General features: G+C 36.1%; 1 protein-coding gene across 2 annotated transcripts in view; it reads right to left on the bottom strand.

Moving 5' to 3' along the window:
* Window positions 1-23,457, bottom strand: part of PPP4R3A (protein phosphatase 4 regulatory subunit 3A) — a 41,784-nt gene that overhangs the window by 6,440 nt on the left and 11,887 nt on the right. Inside the window, exons 3-14 of one of the 2 annotated variants that reach the window (XM_048307097.1) lie at window positions 18,814-18,878; window positions 17,870-17,930; window positions 17,363-17,461; window positions 14,354-14,971; window positions 5,566-5,643; window positions 5,346-5,462; window positions 4,735-4,851; window positions 4,323-4,454; window positions 4,132-4,234; window positions 3,055-3,213; window positions 1,713-1,882; window positions 151-293 (exon numbers count right to left, since the gene is read on the bottom strand). In XM_048307097.1, coding sequence (XP_048163054.1) covers window positions 151-293; window positions 1,713-1,882; window positions 3,055-3,213; window positions 4,132-4,234; window positions 4,323-4,454; window positions 4,735-4,851; window positions 5,346-5,462; window positions 5,566-5,643; window positions 14,354-14,971; window positions 17,363-17,461; window positions 17,870-17,930; window positions 18,814-18,878 — 1,862 coding nt within the window. The remainder of the gene's footprint in view (window positions 1-150; window positions 294-1,712; window positions 1,883-3,054; window positions 3,214-4,131; window positions 4,235-4,322; window positions 4,455-4,734; window positions 4,852-5,345; window positions 5,463-5,565; window positions 5,644-14,353; window positions 14,972-17,362; window positions 17,462-17,869; window positions 17,931-18,813; window positions 18,879-23,457) is intronic. The other variant, XM_048307095.1, reaches the window with a different exon arrangement.

Here is a 23,457-nt window from a genome sequence, read left to right as displayed (position 1 = left end):
TTCTAATCAAGTAAATTCAGCAAGGCTTGAGATGCAAGCAGGAGTCTAAATTTTAATCTCCATTTCCCAGTAATAGAGAACAGCCCATCAATAGTCTGATAAGATAATGAAAGCATCAATATACTATTAACAACATTTAGTGCATTTTACCTGTCAAGTTTTGGATTATCTTGTCTTTCCCGTTGTTGTTCAAATCGTAGTTTCAATCCTTTGAATGTCTGCACATAATCTACATCTTCCAGTGCCTTCCAGTAATTTTCAATTACATGAGCTGTTAATGATTTTATATCTTCCTATAGGAAGAAACAAACATAAAGTGACTTATTTTCATTCCAATTAGTTTATTTAATACAATATAAAAAGTATCTGAAATGAGAATGCCATAGCAAGCACTGTATTCATTAGCTTATGCAAAAATGAGTATTAGAAGTGTAATTAAAAATCTAGAGCCTCAACTATTTGATTAGCAAAACAACATCAATTTTCTAGCAGTATCTCCTTCAAAACACAACAGAACCTAAAGCCTGACAAAAACTAGACCCAACTCAAGCCTAAAATGTCTTTCCCACTGTAACTTAGAGATATTTTTATACTGGTAAGAGTGCATGGCATGCAGTCCTTCAGGAACAGGCAGCTCCAGCAAGGGGCCCTCATGGGATCAAAAGTCCTGTCAGTGAACCTGCTCCAGTGCGGGCTCCTCTCTCCACAGGTCCTGCCAGGAGCTTGCTCCACCAAAGGCTTCCCAAGGGGTCACAGTCTCCTTTGGGCACCCACCTGCTCTGGCCTGGGGTCCTCCACAGGCTGCAGGTGGATCTCTGCTCCACCATGGACCTCCAGTGGGCTACAGGGGGATAGCTGTCTCACCATGGACATCACCATAGGCTGCAGGGGAATCTCTGCTCTGACCTGAGCCAGTGGCACGTTCATCTTGGAGCCAGCTGGCATTGGCTCTACTGAACACAAGGGAAGCTTCCAGCAGCTTCTATAGAAGCCACTCCTTTAGCCACTGCTCACCAAAACCTTGCCATGCAAACCCAATACACCACTGTACAAGTCACAACCACCTACACAGATGAACTTTTTTCATAGCTTCAAAACCAGTTTTCAATCAACTGTTTCATGATGATCAGGTCATCTTATTCATTACCTTGAGTCCCAACTCAAAGAAAAAAGAGGTGATCAACACTGAAGATTTCAAGAGGTGACCATGCCTGGTGACTTACTCTTCTACAACTGTCTGCACCCTAGCTTGGGCCCAATTAGAGACTCCCCATGGAAGGAACTTGGTAGCACTCCATTAAAATAATCAAAAGAGATTGGTAGCTCTTATGTATATTTCCATATTCCACTGAATTGACATTACGGAGCACAGCTAAATTTGATGGGTTTGTAGCAGTAGTTTCTAATTACATTCCTGTCATAACAAGCCCATCCCATCTGCATGATGAAATTTGATTAGTGCTGCCTTTGCAAATCTGGGCACTGTGAGTACAGTATCAAGTGAATTTAATCTTCAAGTAATGGTACTGTTTGAATGTAAAAAAGAACATGTACAAATATGTAATAGTGATATAAAACAAGGTTCATATAAATACAGTATCACATGGTCCCATTATGATAGCATAATTTAGGGCAAAAGCAAAACCAAAAGTAATATTGAATTACAAGACTAAACAATATAGTAATTATCTTCATCATATAATAGCACTCACCACTCTGATAAATTCGAACATCTCTATTATGGCAGAGTTCATCAGATTATAACGGGAACCATTATTTAGAAATGCTTTGACCACGGGCTCAAACAAAAAACTTTTCATTATGTAACGGTTGTAGAATTCATCCTTTAGCCCAATTATCTTTCTTTTGAAACGAAGGGCACCTGAAACAGATGTGTTGTCAAAGGAGTTTTTATATTTAAAAGCAAAATTGCAGAAATTACTGAGCAGTTAGGGCAATTTACAGCCTCAGTTCATATACAGCAATACGTTCAGTTGTTCTCTGCTTCTCAATAGTCTTGACTATACCGCTGATTACTTATCTACTCTATCATAAAGAAATCCTTCATCATAACTGTACAAATGAAATTATCTCTGTTCACTGAAGGATTCATATAGTATTGTTTAACTATACTACTGCTAATATAAAAATCTATTTTCGATTTTTAAAATTACTTATGGTAAAGGTAAAACATTTTCTCAGTAAAAAAACTGAGAAATTTGCTTATCATCCCTATTATTCAAATGTTTGATTAGATTTAATTAGTACTATCTGATTAGGATATAAACTATCTAATTTTAAAATTGGTAAACAACACTTTATTCACACATATAGTAAGGCAAAGGCTTGATTTACAACCAGTTTAAAGCTCTTTCTGAAACTCCAAAGTGTACACAAGTGAGAAAATGTCCGTGCATAAAGTACAGTATCACCTGGCAGCACATTTTGCTTAGCAGCCATGTGTACAGGTTATTCAGTTACAAAATGTAAAAGGTACTTCTTATTGTATGGTACTGCTCAGTCAACTTAAGGCTTTGTTTAACTCTATGTGCACAACTGAACTACAGAGAAAATCTCTTACTTGTCTCCAGAATTAAGTCACACTGCTTTGACACTACTGAGCTGAGCATGGTCAAGAAACTACCATTGTCTGAAGAGCAGCACACTGAACTTCTGTGCAGTTTAATGCAGTCAGGTAGTCACAGTTCTAATTAACTACCTCTGATAATTCCTACTAAAAAAACATCAAAACTTCAACGCTTCTCTTAGTATATTCAATACCGACATACCATCTCTTCAATTCCCCTCTCCACTGAGATGAAGCAAAATCCTTCTTTTTTCAGGATAAAAAGGTATCTAAAACTGCAAAATTATTTACTAATAGTAGCTGATATATCTATAATCTAGTATGAGAAACATAGACTGTAACAGTAGAATTTCTGTATTCAGTCAAAAATTGTCATGATCTATGAACAGTTTTTTTCCAGCAGAGTGAAGATATGTATCAGCTCACATTCACAAAATTCCAGTTTATTCCTCAGCTTTCAAACTTACACAATGCCAAGAAAGCGTGCTTTGAGGCCATGAGAACCAGTACCCTTCGCAGGATATCTTTGTTAATAATGTAGTTTTTTATGTGATAGGTATGATGTTCTACACAGAAAGTTAGCAATTCCAGTATTAATGCCAAGAGTTGGGCTGTCTGAAAATCATCTGTAATAAAACAAAACCAAAATAATTTAACATATCTGGAATACCGCCTTCAGAAGCTAACTTCAAATATCCAACTGCACTCCAGTAAACATTTCCAAGTTCTTTTATTTTCCCACAGACATTTTATGGAACATGCTGCAGGATATGTTTAGTCTTTTAAACAGAAATTGAACAAGCTTGTTATGGATTGAGTGTTTTCTATAAATACAGATATGGCAGGAAACTCTCTTAAAATATGAAACCAATTACATTTTTCTTAAATTGGTGTTTGAAGGTTCAGAGTACAAAACTTAACCCTAACACAAGCAGTCAGGCTTATTTAACCAAATCACATTATGATGTCCACACATCTACATCATAAACTATTGCCCCATATGCAGTATCTTAACTGAGTTTGCACCAAAAACGTGATCTATAATGCCTTTTAACTAAAGTACTGTGCAAGAAATATCTTGGGGTCTTCAAACTGCTGCTAGTAGCCAGCATGAACAGTTAGTTCATTACTGATCTCCGCTTTCTTAGTCTGATCTAGAAACAATACCCTCAAATTCAGCACACCTTCCCAGGGGAAATGTTGCAACATTTCTAGTAATCCCTGACCTTAAAAAAACATTTAGACATGTTTACAAGTCTACGTCAGTGAACTGCCCCATGAGTTCCTAAAAATTATACAAGTATTTTAATTTTTGCTAAGGCCAAATTTGCAGCAAAAGTTGCTCACTTCTTAAATCAGGTTTCTCTGCTGAGTTTTATGCCTATGCATTATTCAAATGACTAAATAATGAATCAGCATTTTACTTTGAACTATGTATCATAATCTCAGACTCAAATTTTTTAGACAGAAAATGTCCTTTGACACTTATTCTAGACATTGACTTTCAACAGCCTTGATGTGCCCAAAATCCAGAGTGTCATTACCTTTGCTAGGCTTGTCCTCTGTAGTATTGGCCAATAAAGGGGCTGTCAGAACATGCATACAATGTTTGTAGAAGAAACCTAAGAACTCTGTCTTTTCTGTTTTCTAAGGAATGAAAAAAAATACATGTAACACATATCATCAAATACTCTAAAAAAATCTAACGTAATTTCATTTGAAGGTATTTACTTACATTGGCAGTGGCAAGCATATTTTCTGGATCAACTAAAGTACGAAGCAAACCCATGAGTAGTACTGCCCCTCCAAGTTCTGGATCTGTGTCACAAATCATGTGCTCTATAATGAGGTTAATGAGTAATATATCCTAAGAGGAGGGGGGGAAAGAAAAATCAATTCAAATGGTACTCCCTTCCGCCAAATCTGAAATTATACAATGCAACAAGCATCTGTGAACAGGTGAACACTCATCTCACCTAACAGAACTCTTTAAAAAACACAAAGCAGTTCAGTATCCTGTTACCAAATTCCATACTTCTTTGAAACAAGGGCTCATGTCATTCACAGAGTCATAAATATAAACCAGTAATTTCAAAACCCAGTAATTTCAAAAACAATACACACATTTCTGAGGACTCTCTACTTACATCATCATTCTGCTGCGCTTCCTGCATGACGAATTCTCGTACCATGGATGGGTTGTATTCAACCAAATATGAAAATATATCAGTGGCTGCACTTCGTACTTGCGCATCATCCATACCCTGGGAAAGTCAAATGAAACCATTTACGCTTTCTTGAAAAGCTTAAATGGAACCAGAAAACATACAGCTTTAATTCCTTTTCACAAATCATACCTAACTATTGCTAAAGCCATATTCTAAAACTAAGTTAACTCTCACTTCTTCTTTGTAGATTTGACAGCAGTTGGGCAAAATAAATTTTATGGTTTCCCTGCCCTTTGATCGATTTCCCTATTTTCTTACTTATTGGGATACCAAAAAGCAAACAAAGCTAGGAAAGCAAATGAGAAAACAAAAACTGAAGAACGCCAAGGCACTTACCAATGACATATTGTAACAGCTTTTAAAGTTTTACAAAAATATTTTGAACATTCTGAATCTTAAGCTAGGACAAGCTAAATGAAGCAAATAAAAAGAAAAGCACTTGCTGAAGTTTGTGCTGAAGCTACTTTTTAAAAAAAGCCTCTCTGAAGATAAACAAACTTGTTATGACAAATAGAATTGAAATGACTTACCAATATGACTTCTAGTGCAGGCAGTATGCCCATATTTGACAAAGTTTTGAAAAATGCATCTCTGTTTTGAGGCTGAAGTGTTTGTGAGAATGCACAAAACTCTTTCAGAAAATTTACCTGAAAATCAGGAATATACCAGTCAGTAATTAAAAAAAAAAAAAAAGGGATGCACATGTCACTTTGTGATAATTGCCACATGTATATTTTACAGATTTCTTACCAATTCCTGTCTTTTCTCCTCATCTGTGGCTTCATCTGTTAGTTGTGCAAACAAGTCTGTCAGAAATTTTTCATCTTCCTACAAAAGCAAAACAATACCATTTGTTTATTTGACAATATCAAAAGGCATCCAAGTATAATATAAAGTTCTTCTAGACCATGCTTCCTGGAATGAAGAGAACATATGTTTGTATACTGTAATTAATCACACCACTATCAACTTTCTAATTCAATTTTCAAGTAAATTAATATCTTGTTTTTGAGCTTTAATCATATTCATATCACTCCACCCCCCAACAATTCACTCTCAATTACAACGTTTGTTGTGTTGCCTTCTAGTTGCCCTTTTTCTACTTTCTACTGCAATTCTCACTGTTTTGTCTTTGCCTTCTTCAACTTCCTTCCCCCTTGTCACATGCCAGTCCCCCTAAATCACACCAACCTTGCTTCAGCTATTTACATACATTTATTACAAACATGATCTCCCACACAGCCCTACGCACGCACACACACTCTCATATATTTATATCTTTGGAATGTTATTAGATGTCTGCAGCAGAACAAAAGCAAGAACACAATAAAGGGAAAGCCGCCTAACAGCAGGAATGAGGTGAATTCTAGAGACCAAATCAAAACAACTGTTCCTATTACATGCAGAATTTATTGGGCATTCTGGCTGACAGCAATCAAAACCCATTCCATTATTTTCACACTGCTGTACCTTAGCAAAACTGCAAACAGCTGCAAACACATTACAAATGAGTATTTAGATTGAATGAAGCAGCAATACTTAGCTTTCCATGAACTTCAGAGTCCTAACAACTAGGAGATTATTAAGACAGAAATAAACTTTCTCCCATCCTTTTCCCAATATTATACAATAATAAAACAGCACTTGCTAAGAAGGATTCCTGTACATCAGAAACTAATACATTTTTTCAGAAAGCTGCCAGTGTTGTTTCTTGCGATGTCAGTAACACCATGTGCAACAATCCCTCCATCCCAAAACCACAGTGCCAGAAATCCAAGCTGCTTTGCTTATGTTTGCACTGCATAAAGCAAAACCATGAAAGTACTTCAGATACACACACAAAAACTTTCTTATGTTGTGAATTACCTCAATACCTCATCCAGGCTCACCATGCAGCCTTGCTGAGAAAGTGAGTACCTCAGTTCTGACAGCACACCATGCTAAGGCTGCTGTGACACTGCCACAACACAATCAGGATCTCTACATGGCACTGCACAACACAGATAAATCCACAACAGGCTGGCATGAGCTACTATATCTCACTGCACTATAATGTAAACCCTACATTTGGAATATGCCATGTTTCCTCTTGTCTGATGCTGAGCTGTGCTCCTAACCTGACCCAACAGACAATGAAGAAAAGCGATTTCTGGACACAAGTTCAGGTGCTATTTCTGTGTCTACTTCAAAATCCAAACAAAAGGAGATAGGAGAGACCTCATTTGAAGTATACCAAAATTCACTCTGGAGGATCAAGCACAGATGTAAATTTTGATTTGCAGATATCAACAGTCAAATATGTTCAAAACAACTATTAAGGTCTTTGATTTCAAGAAACGTACCTTAAGCTTTGATGGGAGAATACAAGGATGTTAGACTACCTGCTATTCAGCTGTTACATGGCTTTCTAAATTTTCTGTTCTAATATTTAACCCATTAGCCACCACAGGTAACGTAAGTAACCCACAGTAGACATACTGACATACTTAAGTCACTAAAATTAATTTAAAAAAAACCAAACAAAGCCAAACCCCATAAAATCCAGTTCTTTTGAAGAATATGCAGGTTCTTTTCCGTGATTAGCAGTGCATTTAAGAAAAGGCTAAATAGTTTGCTTTCATTTCTCTTTTTGCTGTTTCGATCAAGATGTAGAACTAATCTTATCTATGAAAACTATTGAGAAGATGCATGCTTATCCCCAGCTGGAAAGCATAACCCCTATTTCCATTCTCACTGTGAAAGCAACTTTTCACCTCTTCCATAATACCTGAGAGTAAAGGCGAGTCAATACCACAAAATTATCTTAAGAGTGATCACTGTGAAAAAATAATGGAAACAGCAGCAGCAGCAGATAATCATGGCTCTTACATATGTAAGAGCCATGAATAGTGTACTTCTGAAAAATAAAAACAGGGGTATTAAACTGGGGTTTTTATGTTGTGGAAGGAGGAGACCCTGTACTGTTGGCAGTATGTGGGTCTCATTTATGAGACTTCAGTGTCCCAGAGATGGAGTTCCCTGAGGAAGCTGCACATCTGGCACTATGTGGCAGAGCAGGACAGGCAGAAGCTGGCTGGGAGGGAAGGCGTGGGCAGGACCCCAGCTCAGCTCTCTGACCATATCCTGCCACATTCCTGACCCGTTCAAGATGTGGCTGTCTGCAGCAGAGGGCAATCCACTCACCCTGGTATTGGGCTTGCAAACATATGGGACTTGTACAGGGAACTTAACACTGGCAAGCGATAAAGACTTCAATGCTGGCACTTAATGTTTCAGGAAGAATTTGCAGAAGTTCAGTATGTAACTATTTTTCAGCATTCCAAGTATAGACCACAATACAGTATTTTACAATCCATCATTAAATATAATATTGAAATATTCTCCATGCCATGTCCTCTCCCAAACTCCATTAAATACTTTGCACTTTTAAATTAACAAGATTACCTGAAATCTCCAGGCTTCAAAACAACCATGACCTATTTAAAATCAGACAAATTAAGATGGATCTGAGCGATTTGAAACATCCCACCCTTACATGGATAATATGCAGTAAATGGCACTTATTCCAAGAAAATAAAAACAACTTATTACTAACTTCACACTTACGGCTTAGCCCTGAAAAGCTTTTAGCATTTATCTCATTCCAGATGCTTAATGAAAGGCAGACAGGTTGCTGTTCACAAGAAATGACTCCCTCTCACATTTGTAGAAAAATTGTCATTGCAAAGAACATTCTAAATACAAGATTCTCTCTCTCAAGCTGTAAAATTACTGACAAGGGCAATATATCTGAAGAAACATTTCTGAACAATACTACCAGGATCTGTGGAAATGCACAGTCTGAGAACAGAGTTCACATATTTTAGAAGTCACAAAGCACCAACACTCAATGCTAGAATTACATCAATTTACATGTTTTCTTTTTTTTTCAACTTTCAAAAATCCCCCAAAATATGTCTGTGAACACAGTGCAAATGCATAATTCTCTGCAGTATGTGGTCTTTTCACGAAGACAAGTATCAAAACACATTTTGCTGTATCTTAGAAGCTGTGAAGGTCACAACTGTTTTCCAAGAGAACAAAACTGCAAACAATAGTTTATGATGTAATTGTGGATTCTAGGTACTTTCCCCAGGCACAGAAATTATTAAAAGTGCAACATTTAAACTATGTGTATACCAGACACTAAGTATATTCATTTATGCTTTACAAGTTCTAAGTAGATGCTTCTAGGATTTAATACATTTCAAAGTTCATGAAGATAAAAACAAGCCAGGCCAACTACTCACTCAATCATTTATGACTTTAAAAACAAGAAAACCCACAGGTAAGGTAGGATCACAAAAAAGGACACTATTTACATTTGTGATTCAGCTTTCAAAGTAGTCCTCCTCCTCCCAAAAGGCACTTAAAAAAGGATTCTTGAAAACCAGGCCTCTCTAGTAATTAACATTCAGTTATCAGATACTTTTGTGTCTGTGATTACAGATAAATGACATAAACCCTACTTTTCTCAAAAAACAAACATCCAAGAAACTCAACACCACCTAAACTGGAAAGAGAGCACACATTCCATCCTAAATTCCACCTTCATATTCATTTTGGGCAGAAACAGTATTTTAGCCCATAAAGTGAAATTTTCATGAAATGTTACTAGCAAACAGATAAATACCACTTCAAACACACATTCCTTCCTGCTACCACACAGAAGATTTGTTAGTTTAAAATCTCCTTCATATCAGACTGCCTTTCCACACATGCCTTCATCATGCATTACTTCCACGTGAATCGACATGCTGGAAGAGTAGTGAGGATCCACCAAATCACTTCTGTAGTTTCTGTACACGTGGAAAATAATTTTCTACAATGAAGAAGTTAATCCCAAAAATCATGAGCATGCACCACTCACAAATGTCTTTCACCAAGTCATTTATTTCCCCCAGAAAGCAGTATCCTTTTACACTTCACTGCAAGGTGAATTTTGCTGGAAGTAAATCCCCAGTTATTCCTGAGCCAACTACTATGAGAAAGAAGACTGGATTTGGGCAAAACTACCAACATGCACTAACACAATTCTTCCTCTAAAACAACTACAGATAATTATGTTTGCATCCACAGGACTCTGTTTAGAATAAGCAACTACCTGTAAAACCACTTTCAAAAATTAAAATCTGCCTATTGTTACACATAAATACAGTAAAATATACAGATGTACCTAAATGCCTGCAATTTTTTAGCTCTTGGAAAGAGATATAGGGACTACCAGTAATATGATTTTTGTATTTAAAAATTCTGATTTACCAGTGCAATAATACATCTGATCACTGCTCTACCAGGCACAAAAATTATTTTAACATATGTCAACTTTTCTCCTTCTCTGAAAACTAAAGACCCTGAAGTCTACATGCACATACCCAAAAGTAATCCTAACAACATTCTTTATTCTGGAAGATAAAAACATCACATCATCTTGCTGGCAAAAAGAGCACGCCAATGAGAAAAGGGGGAGAGAACAGAAGGAAATAGTGTTTGCTCACTCTATGGCGCAGTTTTGCAAGTTTTTTTTTTATGAACTAGTTAATAATACGAAGGGAAAGAACTGGTGGCCTCCAGTGTGAACATTAGCATGTATTTTTTTAAATTGCAAAAGAGCGTCATATAAAGCAAGAAACACCACTTACCTGTCCCACCCCCACTCTCAAAACTTGGCGAACTCCATGTTTCAGCAAGGATTCTTGGTGGCTATGACATCTCAAGACTAGAACAGGTTGGACCCCAAGCAGTAAGAGCATATTAGGAGGGGCTGAAATTGCAAAAAAATGTTATAAACACCTCTCTCATATCTTACACACTGTGAATGAAAAACCCTGTAATTGAGTAGATTTTCACAGCAGTTAATTCTGCAGGCTGGAAATACTGCTTTCATGGCTTTACTATTCATCATGCAACAACAGTATCCAGTTTAGTGGGATGGTGACATGCTCACTTAAATTGACCAATCTTATAAAATCAAATCACAAACTAACCTCCAGTTCTCAGAAAAGCCTATCAATGTAAGCACATTTTTATAAAGCTTATGGGAAAGCTAACCTTCATGAAGAAGGAGGGAAGAATATGATTCATAACCCTAATGCCAAAGGTTACCTATTTTCTGTTTTTGGTTTTAGCACAAAAGGGCAACAATTATTTGCCTACCAAAGAAAGCAAAATCATGGAAGCAAATATCTTCTGTGACTACAGAATTTATTTTTTTTAAACACATACAAAATCTCTCTAATAAAGCCAGACCTCTGAAGAATCAGCATATTCTCATTTACAATATTCATTAATTATAACTAAAAACTGACTTTAAATGTCAGTGACCTTTAATGACTGTAAATGGCCTATCTTGACCATAAATGCCTTAAATAAAACACAGTGGTAGTTTTTAGTAAAGTCACTCAGCCTGTCAAAAAGCCTAAGACACAATCTGTACAGTCTTGTACAAACTTCTAGTCACTTCTCTGAAACTGAAGTCTGGCTGAGTTAATTGAGATGAGACTACTGTAAGGTGCCACTTTGGTTAATACACAGCCTGACATGGAAAGGCCTTGTTACAGCTCACTGTTTTTCCATGATGGAGGTAACAGTTTTTCTTTTCCTTTCCTTTACAGCCAGAGAGAGAGAGAAAAGAACAGAATACCCAACAACTCAGTTGTATACATAAGAGTTGCAGTATGTCATGGGATATCAGCTACTCAGGGAGTCTACTTTTATTCTGCCAAGTGAAACTTTCCAAGAAGAGATCTCTTTTTTCACATCCTCAATGGTCCAAGAGAGACAACCTAAAGTCAACAGCAAAGGCATTAACAACCTTTATCATGCATCAACTAAGAACCTGAGATCTCATCCATGGCTTCCAATAAACTACCACGAAGCATCCCAGAGTCTTTTCAATTAATAATGACTTCTAAAAGAAACCACTTCTTAAGTAAACATGTAAGGTTAGTGAGTACCAAGATCTCAGAAGATCTAAAATAATGAATGGCAGGAACTACAGAGAACTATACATTCTTCATGAAGTAACACCCCCTCCACACACCCAAAGTATTGTGATACCAGCTACAAGAATGCATGTTAAACCACACACAAATGGAAGAAAGCCCTTAGGAATTAGTTATAGAAGTGAAAAAAACAAAAGAAGTATTTTAGGTCAGTTCTCAGAGCATTATTTATTCTGCTTAAAGAAATGGGAAGCAATAGCATCATACATTTTATACACAGACTATAGGAATGGGGGGCTGAAATGAAACTAGAGTGCAGAGATTTTCAAAAAGTGCAACCTGACCTATTGCTCTATGAATCAATGAATAAATAAATACCAGGTAAGTAGGCTGAAACCTTGGGTTAGAGCTACACTGCAAGAACTTGAAAAATCAATCAGTCAATCAAACCTTTTAAACTCTTAGAAATGCAACGGACACATAATTTGTGAGTATTTTTTAATTCCCTCAAAACCAAAAATTGATCAACAACGTCAAATGAATTCCAACAGATTTTTACTTATAAATTCAGGGAGTTCTCCCTCCTTGCTAGAGAGCTGTACTGTGAAACTACTAGGAAATGCAATATAGCACAGGATTATTATCTTTCTTGTGTGCTATCATTCTGGGCTCCTCAAAGCTGTGGAAAGCACTTCAACAATTCAAAATGTTTATCTAACTTTGAAATGCAATGTTAATTCTTCTGGCTCCAACATACATGAAGTATACTTTATTCTCAACCATAGAGAACAGCAACAGAAGTGAAGGTAAGGTTAAAAAATCTGCTGTCACACAACAAATCAAAATCAGATCTGAGCCTTTATTTCAACTGTAAACTGCAACTAACAAGTCTGGCAACCATACTAAACCTTGGTATACTAACCTAAACCTGCTCTACATCCATTAACCTAACACAAGTTGTAAGAGACAAAAAAAGGAAACTCATCAGTCACTAGTCCTCAATAAAGTTATCTTGGGATGTCTGGCAAACACACCCTTAATTATTTTGCAGGATCAGGCCCTTTTTTTCTTGCCCAGTTTCTCAAGACCCCTCTCAGAATCAGCCACTGTCACCAAGACTCCTGAATAATTCTTCCCCTCCTACTCCTCAAGTCAAAATGTATCATCTTCAGAAATTTGCTTTTAGCAACTGTTGCAAAGAGGGCAAGACATTTTTGAGACAATAGTCATACTGAATGCTCCAGTTGAGATCCCTTAACTCGATCCTCACCAACATTCTCTCAGACTTGTAAACTTCTTCAAATTGGCAACTCCAAAATGATTAAGGCCTTCTAACTGTTTCAGATAAGCAACTGTGACTTTGTTTATCAGTGACACACATACAGACATGAACAGCTTGGTTCACCTGGGCACAAGCTGGGACCTAGTACTACTGAAGATGGCCCAGGTGTTTCACCTGACAGATTAAAGCTCCAATAGAGTGGATTAAGTAATACCAGTATTCTGATAACTGAGTGCAATGGATGAAAAGTTGTGAGGCCTAGTTTTGACAATTATTTGCTCTATGAGTTTGCAAAAGGAATTTTCACTCTCTTTTGCTATGTTTTCCATGAAATTATACAGGGTACATCCTGAGAGTCAAACTGAAGATAAATAAGGTTAAACCAATCAGTAACATCTAACACTTGGTCCATTTCTCCAGATCAGACAGCCCCTACAAACACACTGACTATTCATTTTTTAAACTCTGGGAGAAATAAGATAACGATAATTAACTTCTACAAACCAAAATACATGTGCTGTAACACCCTGCTGAGTTAGCTGAAAGCTTTAGAAAGCTCCCCTTACTGAGATGTGCCACCCACTTCTAACACCGTTCAGGAAGTTCATGGGTTGGTGCAGAACATCTAAGACATTGGTAAGCTATGTAAAGTATCAAATAATCTCTTTACATTTGCAGTAAGACATACTTAATGAAAAACTGGTAATTCCAAGAAGCATTATTTAGGGACTTATTAAGACAAACTAAGAAAACATTCAAGCACCTAAAGCAGTCTTATGTTCTTAATCTGTACTTTCCAAACAGCTAATTTAATTTACTTCGAAATTAGCAACAGCTACATCGTGGTAGGAGATTATATTGTGAAATTTAGGCAAAGTAATCTTTTTCATAGTAATGTGACAAAAGATATCCCTACGTCTAGTGACGAAAGAGTCCCAAAATAAAAAAGAAAAACTAACCCTCGAAACTTCCATTAAAATCAAAGATTCCAAGTGAAAACAGTACTATTCATTCCAAAGAACCTTATTCAATATTCCACATATGTTTGCTCAATTTAAATCGGTTACAGAGAATCTAGTCCAAACCCAGAAATTAAAAAACCTGTATTTGACAACTCAGTACTCAAATCCATGCCTTTTCTGTCACACTCCACAATCACTTACAGAATCACAGAAGTGAAGGTTCCACCGTAGCACCTCAATCTTTCCAGGAGTATTTACCCAACTTTCTTTGCCTAAGCACAAGTAAGAGACTATGAATTTTTGAAACTTACCTGTAACATGCCAACTATTTCCACTTTATTAAAAAAGATGAAAGAATGAAGTGTTGATAGCATATTTTCCTCAAAAACTGAGGGAGTGGGTAGGACCATATCTTGAATATACTGTACTCTGTATGTCTGATGTATTTTTTGTTTCAGCTCTGGATCAGAAATAGGTATCACCTCTTTAAATTTTGCTGTCTTAGTCAGAAATTCCCTGTGTTTCCGTGACTGTGATAAAGACGGATCATATTCTAGGCATCCAATTACATCCATGATACATTCCTCGGAAAACATGACTTCAAAAAGTGCAGTTCTGTTCAAAAGGAAAATTCCTTTAATAATTTCGTATAAGTGGTGTAGTCCTTCAATGTTCTCCAAGTCTTCGCACACATGAAAAATTTCTAAGAGCTTCTTAATATAACCCTCATTTTCCAGTGCTAGTGCGAGTTTTTCACGACGTAACGGTGAAGGCAGTGAAGATGCCACAAGTTCTGCGATTTCTTCTAGTCGGCTGAGTTCACAGGATGGCAATTCTAGACCTGGTGATGACATATCATCAAAGCGTTCCTCCTCAGATTCATCAACAAGATCCTGAGTAATATCGACAGAAGGGTCTTTGCCTTGAACCTGCAAAATAAGATGTGTCAAAAAGTGGAGTTTAATTTTACTGCTACTTGAATGCTTTTTAGAAAATACCATTTAAGTATCACACTTTTTCTTTGTATGGGCAAAATAGAAATGCTAATCTAGTCTGACACTGAGCACAGCTGGTTTGGAAAATAACAGAGATAATGAGAAGACTTCTTCAAATAGAAAGCTTAAAGAACTATTTCTACATTAGACATTTAACTTTATTTATTTTCTAAAAACAGGAGGAAGAATAAGGAAAAACCTACATTTTCTGAGTACTTCAAATAAAACCAGGAAGTTGCAATTATTAATATGGACAGCAACTTCTTAATAGACTACTGAACTAAGCTGTTTGTTTCCAGTCTTTATTCTCTGCAGACAGATTTTCAAATGCAAATCAGTACTATTCTAGTGGTAGTTTAAACATTTATCTATAGGCTATTAACTGCTCTTGATGCTTTTCAAAGCTTCCACTACCTCAAACAGAGGAGAGAGGCCAGTCTTGCTAATTTATCTGTTGTTTTCAGTCCTGGAGAGCTGCAAGTCAAAATCCATTACTGTGCACTTCCTAAATACTCAACAGAGATGGAGAATCTCCTCTTAAGAACAAAAAAGCTCAAACCAACACTGACAAAAGAATAGTGGAAAACTGACTATCAGAAAAATAATGCACAGGACTTGCAAAGATCTCTCCAGAGATATGAGGAAACTGTGGAAAATATGAATTAGTAAAAAAACACACAGATGCTTGGGTACCAGAGTGTATCAGCTTTAATGACATCTTAATTTTAGCATCTGCCTGGAGTCTGATGTGTCAAATTCAGAGAGGCACTGCTGTGCAGAACAGTAGAAGGTGCTGTTCTTTTTAATCTTGAATATCGGCAAAAAACACCTGGGAGAAACAATGCTTCATTTCTAACAGCAAGCCTATACTTCGAATGCTGCTAAACCCCACGTATTGTTCTGCTTATACAGCACCAACCACTTTCTCTATAAAGGATATCAAAGCTTTCCTTTTAGAAGAAGTTTTAATGACTGAGGAAGCTTAAGATCTATAAAGTAAACTAGACACAAATACAACAGCACAGCCTCAAAACAGGATGTAAAGACACTGGTTTCCTACAAAAATATTAGATCTTTACATGAGGGTGAGGAAGCTGGGCTTCCGCTCTGGGTGTTTCCTAAGAACAAAACTTCCCCTCTTCTCCACTTTGTTTCTGTCCCCAGCTTTTGGGCCATCGACTGCTAAGGTTCTTGGAAATATTTCTGTACTTAATTTACATAAGTGGTAAAGTGCTGAAAAGAATCATTCTTAAAAAAAGGAGTAATCTATATGCATGTGATTGTGAAACCAGGTTTCTTTTGCTTTATTTCTGAAATCACTAAGAACAAACTTCAAAACACAGAGTGGGGAGAGCTAAATGTTTGTTAAGAACAGAGAGTGCAGAGAGAGATTTAGGATAATTTAGAGAAATCCCACACAATGTAGCACAGAATTAAGAGAAGTTGTAATGCTTTGAAGGGAATAAAAAAACCAAACAAGAACTGATAAAGTGGACTAACATCAGTGAATACATTGATTAAACTCTTTTGGGTCAATAGTTAATACGCCAACAAATATTATCCACAAACAACACTGATTCAGTGACTATACAATCATCTGGTTGTAGTGGTAAAACATATGTTAAAATATATACATGCTACATATAAATTGTTTGATTTCTTAAAACATTATCTTTAAGGTGATAATACAGGGAAAGAGCGATCTCCTACTATCAGATCGATCTTTCATAGCCTGGAAACATTTACATGGAAAGAAGTTCTGAGAGAAACTCAACATTCCCCTCACCTGAAACAGAAGAATGAGAAATGTAGAAAGAGAAATGTAAATAAAATACGGTTTTATTACATATACCATATATAAAGTTACATTTTACGGTATGTACTATAAGAAATACATTTTAAAACTCACTAAGAACTCACATACATTCTTCTCTCTACAATAAAACTTAGATGGGTAATCTTTTCCCTTATGGCCAACTAGAAAAAAGTTAATTATGACATCAATTGTTATGCTACTTTTTAAGCACTCATTTTGAGTAACACTTCCTTGGGCAAAAATAGTGCTAAAAAGTTATGTTAAGCAGAAAGACCTGAAAATGCTCCAAAAAAGTACCCAAAACATAGATTAGGTTTGTATTAAATTTCTGGAGGAATGAGAAAGTTTTCAAATTTTAAAAATGCAAAATTTGGGAGAGCTGGCTAAAATGGCAGTTTTTACTTTCTATCTACTGTTGCTCAAATTCACCTCTCAGAACAGCCTAAAACTTTTGAACACAAACATTAAGATAAATTAGGTTGTCTCCATCTTACATTTATCAAACTTACCTGACAAATTTTTTCCCATATTTCATCACATCCTGCTTTTTCTTGAAAGCTAAGTGCCAAATCATAATTTTCAGCTTCAGACCACACAATCAAGGTATCCTTTAAAGAGAGGGAGAGTATTTTCAGGCAATATATTTCAGATCTTACAAACCTCAATAGTATTTAAAGAGTAAAATTTTAAAATAAGAACACCCTGACACCTAATTATGACAGGACAGTATTACAATACAAATGCAACCATCACACTCCATAAAATTTTTGTATGTTCTGAGATTCTTAGGATTAAAAACATTTCTGCATAAATCAGAAAAAAGAAGTTCCAGAAACATATGTTCTTACTTTATGTGACCATAATATTGTAAATCTCAAAAAGGTTGATCTAGAAAAAAATGCACTTGCACCTCAACATATTCTTTAATAAAATACTGTAACAAAAGCAACAGGTTTTGTGGGGGTTTATGTTAGGGGTTTTTTTTAATGTTTCCACCGGACCACAAAAAACTGCACTTTTTCTGTAGGATCAAAGTTACAATACATTTTTTCATTTTTGTAGGCCCCAGAAGACACTCTGCTAATGCACAGAACAGCTGTTTAAATGGTAGCCCCAAGATGGCTACAAACTCTGAAGAAGAGAAACAGCACAGTTGACTGCCTGGGACTACACCTACCCGCTACACTGAATCACACATGAGTTTTATTTATTCCAAACTACAACTCTGGAAGGAAGTTTTGCCCTAGATTTCTAGAAATTATTTGAAACCATGCTTAGCTATGTTGACTACCCAGACACTGAAGCTCTCATCTGCTTACTAGAATACTTCATAAGTTTATCAGAGCCCTCAAACTGCATGCAAAACCAATACATGAAAGTGGAAGCTGATGCTGCTAACAGCAATTTCACACACTGATAAGGTATTTGATCAAGTAGTTGACAGAGAGTCTGCTAAGTAACTGTTAGAATAACTACATAAAAAACTAAATTAGTAAAAGAAGAAAATAAAATCAGCATTGTTTATATGTATTGAATCAAGTTTTATCATTAGTCTTTTGTCTTCCTGTAACAGCTGAAATATAGCCACAGTAAATACATATAGCTCCATGAAACGACATTATTTCAGCCAAGTGCTAAACCATGCATTTACTCACTAGGACAAGAGACATGAGAATTTTTCTACTCATACATAATATACAGAATTCTTACTTCATTAAGTACAGATTTTGCTTATAGCAATACTATAATGAACACTGACAATAAAGAGAAACCTTGCATTTAGATTTTGATATGCACTTACTAGAAAACACCTTAAACTAAACTATAATCTAAACAGCACAATCAGCCAGCTCCAACAGGATTGTTAAGGAATACAATATAATCAATTTGCCATTACCAGAGCAGCTATACTGCTTCAGAGGCACTAACGGCTTTACCTTGTAAATGGCAAATAGTTTACCTTTTCCTTTTCCAAAGGGTTGAGGAAGAGGTGGTACACAGAAGAAAGGGATTTAGGAAGACCACCTCCAAAATACAAAAGGAAGAAAAAAATCATAATTAATAGTTTATTCTCTAAAAGACAGGTCATGGAGCAAATACTCTGGTAATAACAGATTGACAGCACCTGGTACTGCTGACTCCAATAGAGCAAGAAAAATCAGTTTACAAAAATCTGAAAAGTGAAGGTCCCCAAAAAATTTTTTTTTTGTTTACCATCTTTTAAAAATAGTATGTACCTTACTGCAGTATTAAATGTAAGTATCAGGTTCAAATTCTAATACATTTATCTCTGCAACTGTATTTCTACTGCAGTAATTTTCAAGGCCTTTCTATCCTTAGGTTCATGCTGAGTAGTGCTTCTTTAATTTAAAAACCCCAAACAACCCTAACACCACATTTTAAGTAGACCCTAGCAGAACTTGCAACATTCCCATCTAATTACATTTCCATTCAGGTGAAAGTAGTTAGATTTCTAAACGAGTCATTTCCAGAAGACCAAAATGTATTTTCTTCTTGATAAACAACATAACTAACAAATGGGGAAATGACTAGAAGAACACAAGCAAGGACAGTGTTATTTACATTAACTGTTTAATAAACAAAAGCTCTAAGTCTCTGAATAACATCCAGCAATGGATCAAGACAGAGGAAGGAAGGCAGGCAGAGAAAAATGAAAGAGAAGACAGAAAGTTAAACCTGCTTTTGAAAACTACAGTCACAGATGTAGAGAAGTGTATTCGGCCATAGCATAGCAATTTTTCCCTTTAACAAGATCATCTACAGAAGTTCACACCTCTGTGCATTCTGGGTTTTAGTTATTTCTTCTTTGGAAAACAAAACAAAAAATTGATAAAAGAAATAATATGAACAGCAGAACAATAATCTTCCAGTTTGTTTTATCAGTATTAGAAAAGTGTTTGCCAATTGCCAACATTAAAATTTAAAATTATTAGTATCTGTTGTCTTATCACAGAAGGGTTTTGTATTATGGTTCCTCAACAGAAATCTATCAATTGCTACTCTCTGGATCTTTAGTAAACTGTATTTGTTTGTACAACCTTTCCTGCATCAAAGGGCTTTTAAAAAGAGAACATGAAACAAAAAGCACTTCACTCTGTTGCATAATATACAGTTTTGTCTAAGTTGAAATTCACTGTTAAATGCAGGCACTTGTGACTATAATTTCATTTTGTTAATCCCACAAAGCTTATAATCATCAAAAATAACAGTACAAGACTTATACATGTATGAAGAAACGACTGAAGGAAATTCTAGATGGAATTAAAGATAGAAGAACACATCAATAACACTCTACTTTCTACTTTCTGTTTATTTTATTGAAAGAAACCTTTCTATATGCTTGATCTAACATTTCCTCAGTGTAAGCTGAGTCCAGTAACTACTCTGGATCTCTCAACTATGGAATAGGAGTATCTGTTGCTTCCAAATGTCAAACACTACTTCTTGAAACTCCAGAAAGCAACTGAAATTTCTTAAGAATGCCTCCTCCAAAGAGAAAACAGGAGTAAGGGTAAATATGCTTAGTAATAGTGGCTATTGGGTAGAGAGGTAGGGAGATAAGTCTTGCATGTTACACCTTGATGAGGATTAAATCTTCAATTTTATTTGATTCATAATAGCAGTTCTGGTTCAGCTGGATCAAAGGCATGTGCTTTGTTGTTGCATTTCATACAAAATATCAGCATCTACACAAGGAACTGGATGGGATAATTAGAACATCTAAAATTTGTTCTTATCTAGCTCATTGTTAAACAATTAAAATGTAAACCAGCAGTATTAAATCACAGCTACAGTGTGTGAACTGTCACAAACCTGGGCAATGGTTTTATCATTGAAGGATCTTATACTGAGTTCTCTGCAAGAATCTCAGCATTCTAGCTCCTCATATTTTTAAGATGCATCACAGTTCTTGACAAGATCTTTTTAAAATAGGATGATAATTAGGAGGTATTTACGTAGAGTTCATGATCTTATTCAAAGATTGAAAAATCATTTGCTGCTTTGCAAAAAAAATATTTTGACAGTAGTGCCAGTTGGATGTGTCATCACTATCTTAGCCCATACAAAATTTGCTGTCTCCTTAGGACCATTTACATGAATTTGTTTTCTGTTATAATAGTGCTCATTATGATTGTGCAGATAAAATGAGGAATTTTAAAATTTAATGAAAAGTTCTGAGTATGGCCTCGTTTTAGGAGACCTAGGTACTTAACATTTCCATAAAGAGGTATCAATCATTTCCACAAGTGGAGGATAGCTTTGTACACTCTAGTCCTTATAAGGGCATAGTCTGAGGCAAAAATTTGTAATAGAATGGGGGATTCCTGTGCTGCTTCTCCCACTGCTGGCTGCATCAAGCCCTCATGAAGCAAGCTGTGGTTAGAGGTTCTTCAGAAGCACTACTGTGTACTACAGTTTTATTTGAGGCCTCATGTCTCAGCAGCTAACCTGCAATAGTTTAACTCAGGAAACAGAGGCAACTGCACTTGAGAAGGACAGGGTTTAGTATCTACCCTATGACTGTTCAGTTTTTGAAACTATTGCCAAAAGGTTTCTGACTTTCCTCAAGAGTAAAAAGTTTTTGATACATACTATCAGTCTAAAGTTCTCACCATAGCACTCACTAAAGATCAACTTTTATTAGACATTAAATCAGTTTTATTTAACTACTAGAAAGCTGATTAGCAAGTCAGCTTTCAGTGTTGTACAGCACTCACACAATCTCCAAAGCAAGCCCTTCATCATGAAGAATTTAAGAGCAACCAGTACTTTAGATTTGATTCTGCTACGATTTCCTTCCTAATGTGATTAAATTAACAAAACTGTTACATTACTGTTTGACAGTGGACTCCCACTACTGTTCATGCCCAGGGAGAACATGAGTCTTCTCTGTAGCTCCAAAACATTCTCTTAGCATCATCCCTATGAGATTTAGGCTATACTCAAGAAGTAGTGACCCCTTAAATTAGGTAAGTCTTTCATAAATTCTTGCTTTCAGCCTTAAAAAAGCAAATTAATCTCTTCCTATTGGCCCTCACATGGTTCAGGCCTATGACACTTTCCTGGCCCACACAAGGTTCAACATAGCCACGCTGTTTCTTCCCCTCTTGGACTGCCTGATTGCTAGTTCCTTATCTAAGCCCTTATATTGTTTAGAGACACTTCCCTGGACATGCCAAGCCACCTTTCAGCACCTTGCTATCTAAATATTTACAATCAAAAATACAGCTTCATAATTTCAGGTTTCTCTTTATGAAATAAATTACTCGAACTACCCAGACTTCTTAAGTTAAATATACAGTATTGTGGTAGGTTGTGGCAGAATCTTCAAGCTAAAAAAACCCACCCAAGTAATGTGATATAAAGTTTCAATTCCGCATGTACTTTTTCACCTAGAACCTGATTATGTGCTAACAATTTATTCAAAAAACTGATTAACATGCCAAAGGCATACTCAGATTGTGTTCTACTAGCTTCTACGAAAGCTCAAAAATCAAATACAGCTTTTTAGTTAGTGATTTCATAGCTGCATTCCCATGAATCCCATGGAATAAAATCAGTTTATTAGTTCTGCAGCAGAACTTTGACTCACGGGCCATACTCAGCAACAGCAGAAAAATCAGAATACACAGGAAAAGAGATATGAAGGAAAAAAAATGTATGTTAATTTAAAATAGATGAACCGGCCCACCCCAAACCCAAGAGCAGCTCACCCTTCCCCTTGTTTATTCCCTCACCCCACAAAGCCACACACTTTTCCTTACTATCTTTGCTACAATATGCAGAAATTTTATTGAAATAGTTTCACTGTTGACTTGCTTGTCATGACAGCAAGGGTATGAAGTTCATCTTCTCTGAGCATTCTGTCAGTGCCTTTTTGGATCTTTTCAAAACTTGGCTTTTTTATTAGTAAGTCTGCTCTCCATTATTCGAGGATGGCCACCTTCAAGTTACATAGCTAGTAGATAGTACTCTGGATGAATTTAAGTTTTTATTTTTCTGAGGAACTGAAAAAGAGACTGCAAAAGCAAAGGACACAAGACACCTCTAGTGCAGAAGCAAGACTCTGTAGGTGGAAGCTGTAAGCAACTCAAATCTTCCTTGTATCAGGCACAGAAAGGGATGCAATACATACTTCATCACTGCTTCACAGGATACACATGGATGCATCTAAAAAAGCTGAGGATACAAGTCTTTACTGTTCTATTTTTAAAGCATTGCCAAAATACACTGAAAAGCTATATGCCAGTCCACACCTGTATCAGGTTTCTCCCTAGATAAATGCTATGTGTATAGAAGGTTTTTCTAATCCTTTAGGCTGCATAGGAAGACATGTGTTGTCCTAATATACTAGTGCAATTATCCCTTTTCTGAATAAGGATCACTTGTTTAAGGACAGCATCTTTGTCATTAACATTCTGAAGTTTTAATGCCTTAACCCCCTCCAACCCACAACTAAAATACCTTCTACCTTTACTAGAATATTAAGAAAACAACCAATACCAGAAGAGAAAAACTAAGTATTCCATGTGTGACCCAGCAATGCCTTGTGTAATTAAATTCCACCTACTAAACAAAATTT

This window comes from Corvus hawaiiensis, chromosome 6, assembly GCF_020740725.1.
Source record: "Corvus hawaiiensis isolate bCorHaw1 chromosome 6, bCorHaw1.pri.cur, whole genome shotgun sequence".
Taxonomy (NCBI): Eukaryota; Metazoa; Chordata; class Aves; order Passeriformes; family Corvidae; genus Corvus; species Corvus hawaiiensis.
This window is presented reverse-complemented; position numbering and strand designations above follow the sequence as displayed.